A 20275-nucleotide genomic window follows, 5' to 3' on the forward strand; every position below is an offset into this window, starting at 1 on the left:
GTTTGATCCCAAAATGTAGTGTCCATTAGCCACACCAGCCTTACATTGGAATCCACTTCCATTCACCTCCACCTAACATTTGCATCCTCCACACTGACTTGAAAAGACCCTGCATTTGTTTGTTTGTTTGTTTTTGTTTTTTACTTCTCTGGGCCTTTTCTCATGAGAATTAAATTGTAATAATCTTTACCTAATTCTCTGCTGGGTGAGCTACACCTCTTCTAAAACCCAGATAAATTATAATCCCCAGAGAGTAGTTCTCTTTTCTGTGGTCTCATAGTACTTGGTGATATCATTATTATAGCACCTTTAAATTCCCATTAAAACTATTACTGAGCAGTTTCTCTGTGCTAGATAATAATTTGGAGATACAGATAGATGATAGATAGATAGATAGATAGATAGATAGATGATAGATATATATAGATGATATAGATATAGATATAATCTCCTTAATGATATTCTAATATCCTTTTAAGATTATTCAACTCTCCTTGGTAAATAAGCTAAGCTCTAAGAGGTTATACCAAAATTCACACAGCCCCTAAGGGGCAGAGTTGGCAACGAACATATAATGCAAGATCCCAAGTCCTACGTTCCTGTCACTAAAACACAGCCTCCTCAACCCATCACATTGCAGCTGCCTACACGTCAGTGTCCAGAACTACGATGTGCTTTCTTGGAAGATTAGATGTGTTCAGATGAGATTTTATATTTTGCATCACCAGCTCTTAGCCTGGCATCATTCGTATTGCATATACTCATTTGTTGAATGAAAGACTGAGCTCTGTGTACATGGATGAGATTTGAATCCATCTTCCTTGAGGACGGGCTCTGAAAGGGTTGCAGGACCGCATTGGAGATGGATTCTCAAACATCTCATGGGTAGGCAGTGTGGCCATGGCTGGGATGAGGAACAGAGAGTGACTCCCTTTCCAACCCTGTAAGGGGGAAGTGGGTACTCCAATTGACCACATCAGTAAGCCTTGTATTCTGGGCCACCTCTGGCACTGTGTCTTAGGCTGCAGCCCTGTTCATAGTTGTATGACTAGTTGCAGGTAGTCTCCGGGGAAGTCATTTGTCATTTGTCTAAAGCTTTCCACGTCTCCACCTTAACAGGAAGATCCCTATCATACGTCTCTCCTACCCAAGTTATCTCTCCATCTTCACCTTCTGAAGATAGAAAGTGAAATGGACCCAGAGAAAAGCTATGCCCCCAGAGGGATGCCTTTCTATCCAGCCTGAATGAACATAGCTGCCAAGACATCCCGCGACTTCAGGGCCTCGGTTTGTTTCATGTTCGAAAAACAAACTCGGTGAAACTCAGTGTCCCCAACAAAGGTAATCAATATCAGAAATTGTGCACATCTGAAATCTCACAAAAGCCTGAGGTAATTTGGCATCTGTAGGGATAAGAAAGAGCCTCTTGGTCTCTTCACTTCTCTGCTTAGCCCTCATGCCTTAGAGAAACTTTCTGCTAACTGAGGTCCTGGCTGCTCTGTGGGGGACATAGTTGATCAAAGTCCCAGATGACTGGATTTAGCTGCCTTCATCAGTGTCTTCAAGGTCTAATGGCCACAGAATAGTTTCAAGGTCAGACAGTGGTTTTGCTGATGAGTTCACTGCAAGCATATTTTAAAATGAACTTGGAGACGCAGAATTACCAGGTGTGTATTCCCAGGGAAGCTTTCTCAGTCACCTTGCCTGATCCTGTTGAAAGAGAGAAAGTTTCACTGCATTTTCCATCAGCTGATGAATCATCCAGCATATTTCATATTTGCTGTGCTCTTGAGGTTGCCCGTGGGCAAATTGGAGCCCATTCTGCAGCACGGCCTTGCTGCTGAGCTATTACAGGATGTCTAATTAAATTAAGCCATAAGGCAGGAGAAAACTCTGCCATAACCTTCATAATCTGTGAAACCTTTAATCTTTTGCCAAGCATCAATTTCCTAAAAATGAGAACTGCAGCACATCACCAAGAGACGAAATCCTAAAATGGAAACTGCAGTTTTTTACAATATGTGCAGGGATGCTGAGCCACAAAACCAGAGAGAGAGAGAGAGAGAGAGAGGCGCCAAAGCACTAGGCATGTGAAGGAGTACACCATACACAATGACCTTGAAATCTCAATTATTTCTTGCTAATTGGATGGAGCGAACTATCATTTGCATTTCTGAATTCGTAAAGTTTTCTTCTCAGGGAAAAGGAGATATCTGCTCTTCAGGCCTAACTCAGTTCTGAGCAAGTCTGTCTTCCTGTGGTTTGGTGTACCTGGGTGAGCAAAAGGGGACTCCATCCTGGGGGCAGGGCCTGGAATCCAGCTTTCTGACGACTCACATCCTCAGCTAGCTTCCCCCGGGGGCAATTGTCCACAGGCAGGGCAGGACAACCAGAGCTGGCTAGTTTGCTAAGCTTGGGAACACTGTCCGCTTCTCACTGTCAGACAAACTTGCTTTCCTGCACAAGAAATCTGCAACCAAAGATATGATATTTACGGAACACCTACTTCATGGTGAAGCAGCTTGTTTAAGCTTGTGTGTAATAATTATTTCATGTAATCCACATAATCAATCTGAAGCTCAGGGATAACTTGCTCAGATTGCCTGAATAAGAGAGGAAGAACTCAGACCCTGATCTCATTGGTTCTGAGTTCATGTTCTTTACACTGTGTTATTCTTGTACCATAAGGTAGGCAGATTCTAGAAAATGCTACCTAGTATTTCTCAGTTTCTAAAGCGGAATATGCATAAATGAATATGGGTGAGAGAGAGCAGAAGCTTTCTAAACTTCAATTTTCTTCAAAGGCTTCAAAGTCAGAGTAGCAGCATGGCCTAATGACAGCTTAGAGATTGATCGGTTCTTCTTTTCAGGCTTTCATCTTACTGGCTGGGTGATTGCGGACAAGCTCCCTCAGTACTCAAGTTGTGAATTCCAAGGGAGGAGTTATAGTCATCAAAGAGGCTTACTGGCAATCTCTTGGACCTTGATTTTATATGGAAAAAACCACCACCAACAACAAAAACACTAACCTTGTCTTGGAGCAAGGATATTTTGGCCTCACAGATTTGATCAGGTACAAGCTCCTGAGTTATTCGTATTTAAATTTTGCTTGTCAAGCTGATACATTGTAGGTGGACAATTACAGTATCGGGGGCGATGTGATAGGTGCTAGCCTGTGGGCGGCACACAGGGCTGGTGCCCTCAGGATCACTGAAGGGGCAGCAGAGGAGGCTAGTTCTGGGTCTGACAAGCGTGGGGTTTGGCAGGGGCGGCGATTATAATCAGCCCAACGGCAGTGTCACCCCATTGCGCTGAAATTTCCAGAACTCTTGGTGGGCATTTCCAATCCAATTGTTTTTCCTCTGAAGTTTAACATCGCATACAATTCCACGGACCAGCAGGTAGACATTATTGGGCTAGTATACCAGCCATGAGGTTCAAATAACTACACGATTATATTCTTTTAATCTCTGAATAACGAAATGTGGAGTTGGCTTTACACTCACCAGGTTAAACAGCACACAAAAAACTTTACTTTTAAATAGAAAATTTGAGGGGCTGGCTGACTCAGTCGGTTAAGCTCTCCCCCCACTCACACACACTCTCTGTGTCTCAAAACAAATACGTAGACTTTAAATAGACAATTTCAGAGATATTTTCTTTGAGGGGGGAAGGGCAGAGAGAGAGAGAGAGAGAGGCAAAAAGAATCTTAAGCATGCTCCACATTCAGTGTGGAGTCTGACACAGGGCTCGATCTTACAACCCTGAGATCATGATCTGAGCCAAAATCAAGGATTGGTCACTTAACCAACTGAGCCACCCAGGCACCCCAACAGATCTTTCTTTTAATCAGTAAAGAAAACTGTACTTCTAGACTAGAGAAACTCTTGGGGAAGGAAGTCTTGAGTGGTAAAAGGTATGTCCTTCCTCTCCCTCACAATTGTTATACTATACATAACTACGACATATAAATATCTAGAAAATATCACTGAATGCTCAGTCTTGCAAATCATCGTTCTATCCAGAATGGAAAATTATGTATTCCATTGACTTCTGTAGCATGCTGATTTTATGTTTTACTCCACTTGTGCATTAAAACAAAAAACAAAAAACAAAAAACAAAAAACCCCCAAAAAAACCTTTGGAAAGCTTGTTAGGTGCAAGACTCCCTTTGTACCTTTACAAAGGATTGGAGACTTATGTTGGTTTTAAATGCAATGGTCGGTATGGATGTCTTCTTTCTAAGAATGATCTCATTGAACAATATTCAATTAAAAGGCTTTATTTTCAGGACCTTGCTAAGCAGCGGGAGGGATGAAGGGAGAAGAGACATGAAAAGTTCATTTTAAGCCAGAGGTCTTGAGTGGACAAGAAGCTAAAACCAAACGCAAAGGTAGTCAAATCTCATCTGAGCCGTGGATCTTCTGTCCCTTAGACTCTGACCTCTGGTTGTTTTTTGTTTTTGTTTTGGTTTTTTTAAATCATAATTCAGCAAATTTGGTTCCACCCCCCGTATGTTTCTGATTTTGTCCTAGCTACTTACAGATCACTCTTTACTTTTTCTTTTTTCTTAACTTTTTTTTTTGTTAATATACGGAAGCAACCCAGATGTCTCTCCATAGAAAAATGGATAAAGAAGATGCAAGGTCTATTTATCTATTTATATATAGATTTATACATAAATATATTCTATATAATGGGATATATTTGGATATTGTATATGTAGATGTGATATATATGTGTATATATATGTATATATATAATGTATAAAATGGAATATTAGAAGAATGAAAACTTGCCATTTGCAACAACACAGATGCTAACTGAAATAAGTCAGTCAGGTTACTCTTTTCTTGATCTTGACTTTTCAAAATGCCTACGATCACCTAGATTCCTCACCTGCATTGCCAACCTATGTAAATATCCTGTCTCCAGTTGCCAGTGATTTATTCTCTAGGCATCGATCGTGTTCCAAGCACTGTGCAAGGACCTGGATAACCACATAGAGGACAGCATCTCTGCCCTCAGAGAGGAATTTCAGTTCAGTAGAAGTTGTGAGCTGGACGGAAAATGCTACATAAACGGTTGCATGGCATAGATACCATGAGAAAGCAAAGGAGAGAAGCACTTCTCATCTGCCAAAGGCAGATACTTGTCACGGAAGGATTCCTAGGCAAAGACACTCTCCCCATCCAGAGAAAGTGTAAAAGAAGTTTGTTAGAAGGATAAATGGAGACGTCGTTCCTGCAAAAGGAAACAGGCTGCACAAGGGCAGGGGGATATAACAAGCCCAGTGCTGTGTGGCTATGTAAGATCTGTGGGTGACTGAATGGCACATCCAAAATGATACCAGGATCTAGAATTAAATAACATTGAACGAAACACTAGAAGTAGCTTCTTGTCAACTCCCTCTCAATCTTGGTTAAGTCAAGGAACGAATCCTTCTATGTTTCTGAATACATTTCCAATTTCTCGAACACTTGCTGATCTCCCTTTTTGTCAGAGAACAGGATTCAGCTCAGATCCTTTAGCAGGCAACACTGTCGTGTTAGGATGTAATTACATTGTCTCCTTTTTTGTTATATTTACTTATAAGGTTCATTTTCATTATGACAACTGGTTTCAGGCTTCCACTCACAGCATTGATACAAGTTTCATTTGAAAGGACTTTATTTCAGTTAAAAATGCAATCAATTGAAAAAAAACAATATGCAAAAAATAACAGGTGGTACGTGAATATGGTAAGAGTTGTGAAGTTGGAACCCCGATGGGGAGACTTTGACAAACACTGGTATGGCATACTTGGAAAATAGAAAATCATAAGGCGGAGTGGAGGGTGAAGTGGGAGACGCTTCAAGAGTTTGGCTGCTGAGGAGCTTAGCTTCATGAGGAGTCACAGAAGGGTTAAAACAAGGAGCATGCACAGCAAGGTTGTTGAGTTAGAGAAACTTTCAGCAAAATGCGAAGGATGTCCCAGAGGAGCTGAAGGAAGCAGATCAGTAAGGAGGCTAATGGAGTCTAGTGGGAGAGGAAGAGGGCACCAATGGTAGAAACGATGGGGTTGGGAAAGAGGGGACGGATTTGTTTGGCAGATCAGTGGTGCGAACACCACTGTCAGATATGGAGAAGGAAATGTAGACTATTGCTCAGGTTCTGGCTTGCTTAGTGGGTGCCATGTGACTCTTCTAATCAGGTGAGGGGATGTTTCCCCTTAGTTCTCCCTTTGCTTCATAATCGATATGAGTTTGACCCCGAGAGGAACCCTAAATCCCATTAACTCTGCATCAACAGCTTAATAGGAAGGGTCCATGGTCCTTCCCCTCACACTCATGGCTAGAGATCTAACTCCTCAGGTAAATAGGGCAGAACTCGGAATGTGTGGGGAATTAGCATCTTTTCATGTTGTGAAAGAGCTTTTGGTCAAGCAAATACTGGAAAAGATATAATGCTCTCTGACTCCACCCTAAAATTTTCTAAAAGGGTCTACTACAAATCGGGAAAGAATTCTTAGTTTAAAAAAAAAAACACTCTAAATTCTAAACCCCATAATTTCTGACTAATTTCTGTATCAAATGTGAAGTTCTATTGTCCTATGATTTCAGATCTTTCAAAATCACGGGTATCAGCACAGGGAAGAGAAGGGCTCTAAACTAAGAAGTTACTAAGGGAGGTCTCTATTTTGCAAAAATAAGGCTATTCTGAAGGAAGGATGGGATCTTCACAGAGACATTTTTGAATGAGGGCAGAATGATCTCATAATTGGAAGGAAGCTGAGTACCAGGAATCAAGGAGCTCGGAATGAGGGGGTCTTACAGCATTTTCTGTCCCCCCTTTTCATGCTGGAGAGGGTCTAAAATGTAAGGGGAAATTGTTTTGCTATCTTATTACCTGCTAAAGGGCACACCAATGAAGACCCTTCATCTAAAGAAGAGGAAACGTGTACTTTAGCCTCACTGTGAGAAATCAGAAGGGTTCTAGAAAACCTGCCCAGCCTGAGGCCCCCAACCCTCTTCAAGAGAAAGGTTCAAGGGCAGCAAGAAGGAACCACTGGGTGAAAGTCACAGAATGGAAGACAGGTGTTTGCTTAACTATGATGATAAATAATAATATGATACAATGTTTACATCTAGCTTATTTAAAAAAACAAGAAAGGTTCCTTATTTATTATTTTTATAGGGAGCTAGAGTTAGGATTATTTCCAATAAAATAACGCTTTTGTTTAAATGAGGGTAATGTGTGGGCAATTATATTAGACTCTCTTGCCATTAACAGTAGAACTATATTAGCTACACCACAAGCCCGAAGATGAGTATCATGAGACTAAGTCACCCACCATCCTAAATGTAGGATGAAATTTTAAAGTATTGAATCCAAAAAGCTGAAATCTAAAAATTATTCATAAAAGAATCCTATTTTATGCATAAAGAGTGAGTAGAACTGGAAAAATTACTTATTGGATAGATAATGGGAGGGAGTGAGAAACATCCATAAGCAATGTGGTTTCTAACATTTAAGAGTCAATCTGAGACCTGATTCCTCTACCTTTGTCACGCTGAAGAACTTTACCTAGATTTTATATATATATAAAATATATATATATATATATGATATGTATATATATAAAATATGTATACATATACACACACATATATTTTAATGAAACGTGTCAGGACATCCTGGATACCGACGAAAGAAAATGGGTGTGTACAGATATCTTATCCATTTAGGAGCATGTTTTGTTTGTCATGGTACATGTTTGCAAGGAAGTTTGAAAATGGTATTGTGAAAACTCTACAAAGAGTTATGTCTCAGTAAATTTCTGTGACGTTGTAATGAAACACTAATGTAATAATCCCTTAAAAATTACAGGCTTTATATGAAACAGTGTGGCTACATAAGAAGCAAACACAAAATAAAGAACTTATTCGGTGATTATGCTGCTTAAAGTACAGTTGTTATTAAAAAGGAATTTTCTCGGGGCACCTGAGTGGCTCAGTCAGTTAAGCGTCCGACTTCGGCTCAGATCGTGATCTCACGGTTTGGGAGTTTGAGCCCCACATCGGGCTCTGTGCTGACAGCTCAGAGCCTGGACCCTGCTTCGGATTCTGGGTCTCATTCTGTCTCTGCCCCTCCCCCACTTGTGCTCTGTCTCTCTCTGTCTCTCAAAAATAAAAATGTAAAAAAAAAAAAATTAAAAAGGAATTTTCTCATTGGCATGAGATTGGAGAAATGATGAAATGTGATGAGTTTGTGCAATGTGGAGTGTGTCGTTTGGAACTGAGGAACGGGGGCTCCAAGAAGAAGGACCAAAAAGAAGGTAGCCCTTGGATATTCACTATGTACTAGATGTTTATGGCTTCCTTACATATGTTCAAGTGTAATGCTCATTACCACCAGAGCCTTCTAAAGTCACTTGGGTTCCCATATTAGTGATCAGGAAATAAGCTTGGAGGAGGAAATTGACCAAATTGGCCAAGCTACTAAGTGGTGGGGACAGTGTTCTGACTGCAAAGCCCCCTCCTCTTTTCACTGCAGGATGCGACCTGCACCTTGAAATTGTGAATTCATTCCCATGGTTACAGTTCATTTAGAAAGGTATGTTGAGAAAAAAGTGCATAGAGTCACTAAGTCAAGCAAGTTGGGTTCTACAGTAACTCTAAACCAAAGCCAGAGGAGCTTATATTCTTTCAAATAGAAAGAATTGGTTTTGGATATAACTTGCACTGATGTAATGACAGGCTGAAAATGGCAAGGTTATTTGAGTCTGGAACAAGGAGGGGAGGAGTGAAATGGGTAGAAATAGGAGTTGTAGTATTATCTCTGCAACTCACTAGATGTGTAGCTCCAGGCAACATTTTTAACTTTCCTGAACCTAAAATTTGCTCGCCATTTGTCACATCAACATCTCATGAGTATAAGAGGATTAAAAATGATAAGGGATGTTTTAAGCCCTAAAATGTTATTTCTGTTTAATAGTTTTTGCATATGAGCAAACCTGTACATAAGCTATTAAAGATGTTTGTGTCTATGAAGGTAAGCCTCTGGCCTCTTTGGAAAGTCATGGGGTGGGAAGAGAGTCACTTCCTCCATCAAATTCTGTCCCTGTAAGTACATTTGAAGTCGGGCGGGGGATGGAGAGAACTGCTACCCCATTGTCTGTCTCCTCTTATGAATTACTGGTCTCCCTCTCCTCATCTGCTTTTAAATAGACCAGGTAGATTATGATGAGTTTCCTCCAGGTAACAAAATCCACCCTGCTGAGCGATTTCTTGAAGCTTATTGAACATCCAACACAATGGCCCACCAGAGTGGTCCAACAATGACAGTCTCAGGATGTCAACAGGAACCAACAGAAACTTGCAGGACTGGGCCTGACTTCTCTGTCCAACAACAGTCTCAAAGGTGAGTAATATTGCAGCAGGATAGTCATGTCTTATAGAAACTGAAAGCATTTCTATTGCCTACAAGGCCAATCTTTTGAAGTAATAGTTTCCATAAATTTATTTTATTCTGTTTCAGAAAGGGCAAGCCCAAGATAGAGAAGAAAGCAATTCATATGAGGTCATCAAAATTGTCCACTCCTTCCAGCATCCCAAATCTCTAGATTTCAGAACTGCCTCACTGAACCCCAAATCCCTAACATCAGGTGCTTTTTTCATTCATCGTCAGGGCAGAGAGCGGGGAAGTCTAATGATGTCTTCCCCAGACAGTAGTTGGAAAGACATTGTTGACCTGGGTTTGACATTCCAGGGTCTACACTGTTGAAGTGAATGGAGAATTGTAATAACCGTCTAGACAGTCAGAGACTCTACATTCTCTCTGGACCGTGCTCTACTATATAGGCTTCTGCTCCCATAATCCGTGTATGTCAGGTATCTGATTGTAACCTAAATTACTAAGACAACTGCTTGTAGTTTTCAGTTTGTCGGGTGGACAAAGCCTCAGCTGAAACCTGAAGACACAGAGAAGTGTCTCCGTCTGTAATTTTTAAAATATTCCATGCACTTCTTGATTTGCCGAAAGGCTGGTTGGCTGCAATGGACAAGTAAGCCAATGCGGTGGCTTCAGGATCGTGTGTGTTAGGAGTGTGTGTGTGTGTGTGTGTGTGCGTGTGGGAACATAAATCACAAATATGAGGAATCTGAATTGTTTTAAAAAGTTCACGATATAAATAATAAAGATTGGTACAGTCAAAGGCCACTATTTGAATCTCTTAGACATCCAGACCGTTTTGGAAATGATGCCAGAGGAGCTACGACTAACGACAAGGTGCCACGTACGTATATGGAGGTGGACGTTGATGGCAGGCATCGAGGTACCCACAAACTCCAACAGAGGCCCCTGTGTACCCTCAAAGGATTGCTGAACTCTATCTCATATACTTCAGAAGCCTTAATCTTACCTAGAATAATGAGTAAAATGCTTGAATTATATAAAAAGTATCACCCATGCAAATACCTATTTGTTAAAATATGGCTTTTGTTTAGGCTAATCTCAATAAGAAAAGTAATAGCCTCATTTCTATGACTCTTTTAGAATGTGGGAAATTTCTCATGCATCGGCCCTTCCCTGAGCAATAAGATGGGCATCTAGTTTGATTTATTGATAGAATGAGGGGAAAGAATCCAACTTAGCCTTATCTTCTCTTAAAACTGAATCAATAAATCATGGGCCTGATGGAAAATAAATTTACTGAAGCTATAAGAAAGCTTAGCGTGGTCAGGTTCTGACTGGCTGCCTTTTGGGCCCTGCTGGCCATCAGATCACTTGAACCCCGATAACAGGTTTTCCTTTCACAACTGCAGGTATCATCACATTGACATTTCCACTAGCCCGGAGAAGTTTCTTGCAGTTACTACAGAACATGTTAACAACCAGCACCCAGGCAATCATGCCCTAAGACGTCCTCTCTGCTATGTTACTGTGTATGGGGCCGGGGTGTGTGTGGGGGGGTGGGCGGGGGGAGGCAGGGGGTTGTGCGAGAAGGGGAAGAAGACATTGTATTGCTTGCTTATGGCCCTTTTGACAAGGAATACAGTCGTAAGCAAAACCAACAGGCAGAAGGTGATGAAAGAACAGGCAAAAGCAACAGACAGACGAGATGATCATGGGGTCCAGCAGACACATTCCTAAATTAATACAACTGTCGCAGTCAGATGGAAGGTGCTGGTCTAACAGACTCAAACATTAGTCTGCTGAGCAACACTCCCACGCCTCCACAGAGTAGCATTTTTATTGCAGTATGTCCTTCATGGAAAATGAACAAAATTTTAAATAAATCACAATTACTTATTGCTTAGTATTTTGGATAATAAATTCTTTAGTTTATCAGTACCTCAGGGCCTTCAAATGTGCATTCTTCAAATAGTTTCAATTACATATACATTCTTTCTCCTGAACAATAAATTATTCTTTAAAAAAAAAAAGTAAAAGGAAAAGATACATAATTTTAAAGCAAAGAAAAACAAAAAAACATATACTTTTGACATTTGTCTTAAACTTATATGAAAACAACTCTATGTTAGATGCTTAAATATAAATAATAAAGGACATTATGTTATTTACAATGTTACACAGTAAGTTGAGAGAGTAAAAAAACTGACATTAACTCATAAAGACAGTAAATGATTTAGGAAAACATCCAAGTAACGTACAATGTGTATTTACAAAAGAATATATAATAGAACTCGTGATATGTGGCCATTTCCCTTTGCCTGCATTTCTCTGCAGTGTTTCATGGGTCCTTGCAGATAGAAATCTCTGTGGGTGGTGAAATGGAGCCAGTGCTAAAAGATAAAACAAGGCCTTCCTTATTTCCACTAATGTGAGCCATGCACCTTTTTACCCAGGCCAAAAAAAAAAAAAAGTTATGAGCTAGTTACCCTGGATAAACTCCATCTACATCACGACAGTCGCACCAAAACATGGAAGACATGGTATGTCGGTGTCTGGGACACATTCACATATACTCAGGCAGAGTGCCATTTTGTAGACAGCATGAGGCCGTCCAGGCAATCTTGGGGGGAAAATAAAAAGGTCATACCAGCCAAGAAGGGAGAGTAGGCCGGGAAAGGAATCTTGGGTGACGGAAAGAAGTTTTGCGTCCGCTGCGCTACCCCTCATGGGATATGACGTCAGACCCGGGGAGACAAAGCTGCTGTCAAACTCCCAGGTGGCCTCCCCCACCTGAAAAGCCACGAAAACTTGCCACATGCTGGGAATATCGGTTCACGCTCCTTCTTTGCATTGCCACTGCACTGTCTGAGTTTATGGACAGAGCTGGTTGAGAGCGATGTGGTAACTACCACAGAGGAGTCCTTGCGAACACAAAGCTCGTGGTTGCAACGCACAGCCCTGAGGAACCAGCCATCATTTCTTCTCAGGGGGAGCTCTGGTCCTATAGATGGAAAGGCTGTCCCAGCTAACATGCCACCTCTCTGAGTGACCGGAATCAAGTTGGAAATAAAATTTCCTCTTGTCCTAACTGTTTATATGTATGTGTGGCCTGAAACATTTAGAGCTATCTTCACACTGGGGAATATGTTCATTGCTCTCAACAGGAGATTCGATTTATTCCTGGAATTCTCCACCGTGGGGCCTTTGGGTACTCCAATGCCTGACGATTTCTGAAACAGAGATTTTGGACTTTGAATTCACGGTAGAAATTTCTTTATTGACTGACATAGCCTCTGGATGAGCCAAGGCCTTCAAAGGCAATATTGGCATAAGTTAGAGAAGCTCTTTGGGTCGACTGTCTTCTTCCCCTGCCATGAGCTTACTCGTTTCTACAGAACTGGGCAATCAGAGCGACTTGTGCAGCCTGACAGGAGCAGTGAGGACACTGCTGAGCACAGAGAAAGCGGCTTGTGAATAAGGAAGGACAGGTTAGGTTACCAAATACTAAAAGTAACTGCCAGGACCTGCAGACAGACACCTCTGTGGGTTGCAGAAACATGTAAGGAGCTTAATGACATGACTCATGCCCAGCCCACATTTCCCTAAGACCTCCTTGCCTGTCACGTCTCCTCGTTAATGTTCATATAGAAATTTGATGAGGAACTAAATTCAGTTCACCTGCAAACAAGGAGCCATTGCTTTTGCTGACTTCACGCCTGGTATTCTGAACCCCCTGCCAACCTGCTTCCCATTTTGTCCCATGGATCCTAGGAGGTCACTGGGAATCTAAGTAGAGCTCTGGCCAGCTTTGACAGATATCTGGCAGGGCATGAAATGGGGTCTGCGTTGTTTTTTGTTTTTTTTTTAATTGCCTTGTTTTCCTGAATCAGCAGTTATCTCCAATGGTAACACCTCTAGGCCTTCTTTGGACTTACAATCACAGAGAACATGCAAAGTTCAGACCCGTCTTCATCCTGTTTTGTGACAGTAAAGCAGAAAGTAAGAAGTGGGGCAGGGGGTGGATGATAAGGGCTGCAGATGGAGAGGTCAGTACACAGGCAGGGGTCACTTCTGCAAGGAAAGGTGCGATCTTTTCAACACTACCAACATTTCCTGATGAATCATCGCTCGTGGAAGGTTCTCGCTAATCACAAACCACATGCACATTGGCCATTCCTGACAAAAATGTTCATGCATAGTTGTGACCTAATCAAGGCAACATCGAGAAACAAGAGAAAAATCATGAGGAGAAGGGAGCGGTCAACAAAACTGTTTAAAACTGCAATCATGTCACACAGCCGTTCTCCACCTGCGCCTTCTATACATTCCCTGTTTCTAGACACACTACAACAGAAATATTGCCTATGGTGACTAATCACCACCACATACAGCAGGCACATTTCACTGCAGAAGCATTGCAGACCAACTGCTGAGTGTGCTGTTTCAGCTGGTTTGCTTGTGCCATGACACGTCTATTCTCCAGCTGTTAGGACACAACCAATCCCTGGCTTTAAAATCGGTGGACAACCCAAGTCAGGAACGATTGCACCTTTTTCAGCCACGGTTTGATCTTCAGCTAGATGACCTGTTGTGTCATTCCCCCAGAAGGTGAGGCGAGTCCTCTTATAAAGTGATGGATGTACCCTGATAGCAAGCCAGAGCCCGAGTTCTATGCTCTCCCCCAAACTGTTGCTCTTTGTCAAGAAAAGGAAACCAAAAGAAAGCAAATGGCTGCTCTTCTCTAGTGAGAGCTGGCTGTCTTCTGATGAAGAATATCGCTTTAAAAAAAAGCACAAGATTACTTTCTTCCTAATATTTAACATTACTTAATGCAGTTTCCTGCTGTAATTAATAGTAGCATGCTGTTGGATCTACTATTATCTCAGAGCCCAGTGAAGCGAACCTTTGGCTGGCGGAGTAGACACAACTCATTTCGTATACCGAAAGCAAAAGAAAACTTCGTACAAAAGAGAAGAGTATTTGGATGGATGTGCCATTACAAGACGTACTGATCGGGCGCTACTAGAAGCAAACGGAGGGGAAGTTGCAAGTCTCACAAATCGTACATCCTGTCAACATCATAACGCAATGCACAAGAAGCCAGCGAGAACTGAATATATGGGAGGTTTTGCTGAAATACTGTGGAAAAGCAATCACAGTAACTGTACAAAACTTGCTCTCAACGTAACAGAACATAAAGGCACCATTGATATCTTTCTCGTTTTGAAATACTGTAAAAAATTGCTACATATGGCACATAACACATTTTTACATACATATATTTAATTTATAAAAGTTTTTTTTTTTCCTGTTTTCTATTCGCAGAACTGCTAAAATAAAATAAATTGTTTAATTTAAGGTGGAATACTTTATTATATAAAATAAAGTTTTACAGGTGAATCTATGTGTTTATTTAGGTTTTATACAGCTATAGGGTCTTGGTTAGCGATTACACTCGTCAGCCTGGCCTGCAATTCTTCCTGTGGAGAGAAGCGGCCTGCTGGGTTAGTCCTGCTGTCCGCCAGGCGGAAGGCAGGTGCTGCCTCAAGACTGGCGGCCAGGGGGTTCTGAATGCCCAGGAAGGGGGTATCTTCCCCTACTCTCTCATCTTCTGTCTCACTCTCTGAGTGAGTGCCTTCCGCACTTGCGTTGCTGTCCATTTCCAACCTGTTGGCAATGTGGCCATTGGGCTTGGTTCTTTTGGGCCGCCGGCTACTGGTGAGTTTCTTAACAGGCTCTTGAGCTGGCTCGTACTCCTGGGTGGTTTCATACTCCTCGTCCTCCACTATCCTCAAGGGGCTAGGGGGCAGGCTGTTGCTCTCATGCGCAGGGTTATGGTGGTAGGAGGTGAACTGCGGGGGGTGGCGGTCGTACTTCTCCCGCAGCCTCGGTGGTGTCACGAGAAGCAGAGGTCTTTCTTCTTCCACGAAGGGGCTGACTGCCATGGAGGGCATGGATACCGTCGTGCCGGACACAGGTGGAGACATTTCCGAAGGGGGCGATTTGGGGGAGCTTGGCGTGTGGAAATCTACAGGTGACATACGAGCCGGGGTGGTCATTGCTGACACATACCTGTGTGAGCACAGAATACCCCGCGTGAGTGTGGTGGAATAAGAGGCATCCAAGCAGGGAGGGGACGGGGACAGAATTCGCGCTATTATAGAATCAGAAAACAAAGACGGTCGATTCGTTGGATACATCTGGATTTTTAACGCTAAGGACATTCAGCACCCTTGGAGTCTAACATTATGTAGCCAAGAGTTTCCTCACAGGAGTGCATGCAAAGATCAGCTAAGTGGCCTAACTCATGGAAACTTTGGGGATTTTCAATCTCATCATGGTTTTAAATAAAAGCCTGTGAGTCAGGATAAGAGGGCACTGGGTCCCGGAAACCTTTCAGTTTACGAGGACCAAGGCGTGGGGATTTGGAAGGGAAACAAGTATTACTTAAATACTATACCTTCCTAAAGGCCAAGGGGTCTTAGAGAATGAAGCCCAAATGGGGAATGGAAGAAGATCTAAGATGAGTTGCTGATAGCTGGATCTGAATGCATTTGGATCTGTGTGCCTTGTTTCTCCTTAGCTCAGCTATAAGGTTATGTCTTATGAAAAAAAAAGAGCATAGTGACTTAGATTTATTCCTGATAACAGTGTAACACATTTGTGTGCTTTTAGTTTTTCCATGAAATGCTACCTCTTCGCATTCAATTTGCAACTATCCATCTCAGTGACCAAGACATTCAGAAATAAGCCTGGGAGAACCTTATGTTGGCTCCCTGGCTATGTCCAATCTCCAGTCCGCGTCTCTTCAAAAACCCAAGGCTGTATCAATCTTTGGCTTATATTTGGTGACTGCTCAAGGGGTGGCTGTACCATGTTACCTTAGGTCCTGTTATGTCCAATGGTGCTCGGTAAACCTCACTGTGACTACACTGAGTGCATTCTTTATTGTTTTCTTTCTTTCTTTCTGTTTGTTTTTTTTTTTTTTTTTTTCCGTATCACGTTTTTCTCCACCAGAACAAGAGACCTGACTTACTACTGAGGAAGATGGGGCTTATTCAGAGTCACATTTCTCAACTTCTGTAAAAATGTTGCCAATGCACAGCACCAAGGACTCTTTTCTTCACTTTGGCATTCACAGAGTCTAATTTGACATTAACTTGTGATGACACAGGACACCATTATCTGAACGCTAGCTAACAGGAACAGGAAGCCTATTAACTTTCCTGCTTTTCAGCCATGATTCAGAGTCACATGGATGTGAGGTCTAGCTGTGTCTAAACTGGGAAGGCGTCTTAGAGATTGAAATACTTGGGGCTCGAGGCTTCAACTTTCGTTCTGGGGATACTTAAATTAAGCTCTCTGAGAAACGCTAATCCAAATTCAACCAATGCGTACAGGCAATGGATCTTTTCTCTCCATGCTCTGTAGGTCCCGCTATATTTTGCAGTCCTAGATAATATCTGTGGTATGCGTGGAAGCCTACCACAGCAGGGAAATGTCAGCCTTTAAAGAGAAATATCACACGTAGCGATGAAGAAAGAATTTGTCCCTGAGGTCTTTTTCAGGTCTCAAAAAATAATGAATTAAGACAGATAGAATTTCTTAATACATAAAGATACAATTATATGAATTTAAGACTCATGTTTTAAACCAGTTTGGGACCATGCCTACTTTTTCACAGATGAATGACAGAGCAGCGTTTAATTCCATAGAATTCTGAGATACCATTTTGGGGCAAAGACCCTTGAGGAGTGGTCAGCAAGCTCTACATGACCTGCTGGCCCCAAACTAGTCATCTTTTGTTTTAAGGACTGCCCAGTCAGTCCATGAGTGGACAGAGTCTATCAGAGTTATCTCCGCCCATGTAACTACCAAGTAGGTATGGACACGTACCAAGGCAACATCACGTCAACCTTTCAGCAAGTGGTCAAAGATCACACTGAGATGGTGATATATAAACAAACAAATGACACCATTTTGGGTTTGCAAACAGACAAGCAATAGCGTACTGATATGCTGCCAATGCTGGTTGGATATAACTCTCCCAGTTTAAGTGAAAATGAATAAAGAGAACCTAGGAATTCAGTATCCCTAGTAAGCATCTCTTAGTTTGCTTTCTTCTGCTCTTTATTTTACCTTGTCTGTAACTCCCCCAGCCCAATCCGAGACCCCCAGAAGAAAGCCAAAACATTCTGGAATAAAGGACCATGTCGAAAGCAATATTGGTTTGGAAACCAGCTGTGAAGACTGCCAGACACAGCAGACAAAACATTTATTTATTCATCCCTTCTTCGAATTTCATAAAAGGGATACTATGTGGTGGAACACAAGCGGTCATTCCCCATGACAGTCAGCAGTGACACAGCCCTTGATTTGATTTAACCGAGGCTGGAACGTAAGAAAGAGTTAGCACACGAGAACACGAGAGCAGCTCGACCAGAGTTTGGGTAACTGGCAAATTAGAATTACAGAAAGGGTCCTTATCAACCATCGGTGCCATCTCTCTAAAGTTACAGCCGAGAAAACCGAGATCCCGGGTGGGTCTGAGCCTAAGGCCAGAGCTAGGAACTCCAGGTTTGGTGCACCTTCCACATCAAACCGTTCCCGCTCTTTAAGAGTCTGTTGCCTGTCAGCCGCTGGGATGACGCGAGAAGCTCAGGAGAAGTGAGCTCAGACAAAAAGGTGACTTCCTCAGCTAGGAAACTCCTAGCACAGGCAACTGCTGCCCCTTATTCTCATTAGAGTAGATTTCCGTAGGTGAGACCGCAGGTGCTCACGGGGATTCCCCTACTGCGGCTCTTTCTCCTCTGCAGTAGCTGTGCCCTTGGGGTTTACCTTTCACTATGAGGAGAGTCTCGGTAGGAGTCAGGGGTTTCTCTGGCATGCCTGAGGAAGCTGTTACACTCGCGAGGGCCTCCCACGCCATTAAGTCGTCCTCTTGGGCCCCCAGAGGGGCTGCTGTGCCTACTGTTCTCTACTGATGACATCATGATTACAGAGTGGCTTTCCGAAATGATGCTTTCAGTGTGCCCATTACTCCAGCTAGAGGGGAAACGTGAGAGGCGAAGAGATATACTTATGCATTTCTTAATTACATGCCAAAATGGAAATACCAATCACAGACGTGATCTGGTAACTATTTCAAATTATTGGTGTATCGGCAGTTCACTACAACATTACTTGTCTCAGAATAGAATTGTCAGAAAGATACTCACTGTAGAAAGGATTTAGAATGGCTTTGTAAGGATACAGCTTATGTATTTGCTCACCCATTTGACACATTATTTTCCAAATGTCGCTATGTACTACGTATTCGTACAATCTCTCTGTTCTTGAGCGGCTTATGTTAAGGAAATACTTGGCCTGTGAGCTGCATTTTGCAGTCCAGTGTTGCCCTTGGTAGCATGAACTGGATCAGCAAGACATCTGAGAATTTAGAGTTCAGTTATTAAACCAGTTCTCACGTGCATTTCCAAAGGCAGCCCAATCATTGGAAGAAGCCAACTTTTAAGCATTATAGAGCATCTAAGCCAGACTTTTTCCACTATAGCAATTCAGTGAGGGGTCGGGCCTGAGTAAAGACAATCTCTAAAATGGGGAACGAAGATCCTGTGAGTAGGAACTCTTTTCATTTTCAGTAATGAAAAACTTGAGGCTCAAATTTAAACAGCAATTAAATGGCAGAGCCAGTTGATGTCCAAAGTCTGTTTTTGTCCTAAACCATACATTTAACCGTGTGTCCCTGCCTCATAAGTGAGTATCTCCTGTTCCTTTCTTAGGCAGTGACAGCAAAAGGCAATATATACAAATTTACTCTTGGAGGAGTGCCTTAGAATTTTATTTTTCCTTCTCATACCTGTGACTAGGAGTCTGAGTGACAGTGGTGGAGTGGTGAGCTGTAGAGGTATAGTGACTGGTCGAGAATGATGTCTCCGCTTCTCTCTCAACAATATGCTCACTAGAGATGACGTTTTTAGAGACGTATTGCTGGATAAACAAAGAGACACACCTTGAAGATTCATATTCATCAAAACAGTAACATCAGCATCACACACAAAAATCTATTCTGAGTACATATGCTTCCTAATAAATTCCATTTCTCCAATGGTCAGATGGCAAGTCATACCCTGGCTACATGGCCTTTAAATTCAATAAATGAAATTAATAAATTATCCTTTGGATGTGCACGCGGCATAGATTCTATAGTCTTAACTGCGTATTATCAGAAACAGACCTATTCCTTCTGTCTTATTTCCAACTGAAAATGTGACTGGAATTCAATACAAATCTCTGCCCGATATCTATTTTTGTCATCGTTGTTATAAGTAAAAGAAGATTAACAGATAGTTGACTGAAACAAAAAAGTAGAGATGGTTTGTCTTATTTCAAATTTCAAGTCAGTGGAGGAAGTTTTTTGTTTTTTTGGTTTTTTTTACAATATCTGCATTTGGGATCTTTCTTTCTTTTTCAGTTTCCCAGCGCCCATGTTGCTCTAATGATATCACTGAAATTTTTAACTTATCGGTGGTAAGACTAACACGGCCACCAAGAGATCTGAAGGACGTACAGAAGCTGTCAAGATCACACATCTTGACAAAGCACATAACGTACAGGGGGCGTATCCATGGTGCAAATAGATTCTACTTTATTTTCATCACCAAATCACACTAGCTATTACGTCAGTAGATTCAATATCCACTGCAGTCAATGAAAGAAGCACACTTGAAGTTGTCTTTTAAAGACACCACATTGAGTAAAATAACAGAAAAAGGCATGTAAAGGAATATTCTCGGTTGAAATGGGCACTTTATAAGCAATGGGCTGTGGGCTTTAAAAGAACCTGATGTGTTTACGGAAACCCCCAAAATATACAGCT

The 20275-nt window shown here is 41.9% G+C and overlaps 1 protein-coding gene across 15 annotated transcripts in view; it reads right to left on the minus strand.

Moving 5' to 3' along the window:
• Positions 1 to 7671: 7671 nt before the first annotated feature.
• The window catches only part of NRG1 (neuregulin 1), a 1117663-nt gene continuing 1105059 nt past the window's right edge, over positions 7672 to 20275 (minus strand). For 13 of the 15 annotated variants that reach the window (XM_060653178.3, XM_060653177.3, XM_060653175.3 and 10 more), the window contains 3 exons: positions 19256 to 19386; positions 18235 to 18441; positions 7672 to 15468 (listed from right to left, as the gene is read on the minus strand). In XM_060653178.3, the coding sequence (XP_060509161.3) occupies positions 14817 to 15468; positions 18235 to 18441; positions 19256 to 19386 (990 nt within the window). In that variant the 3' untranslated portion in view covers positions 7672 to 14816. Of the gene's footprint in view, positions 15469 to 18230; positions 18442 to 19255; positions 19387 to 20275 lie in introns of those variants that run through there. The other 2 variants (XM_060653179.3, XM_078445428.2) reach the window with 2 other exon arrangements.

This window comes from Panthera onca, chromosome B1, assembly GCF_046562875.1.
Source record: "Panthera onca isolate mPanOnc1 chromosome B1, mPanOnc1 haplotype 2, whole genome shotgun sequence".
In the NCBI taxonomy this organism is placed as follows: Eukaryota; Metazoa; Chordata; class Mammalia; order Carnivora; family Felidae; genus Panthera; species Panthera onca.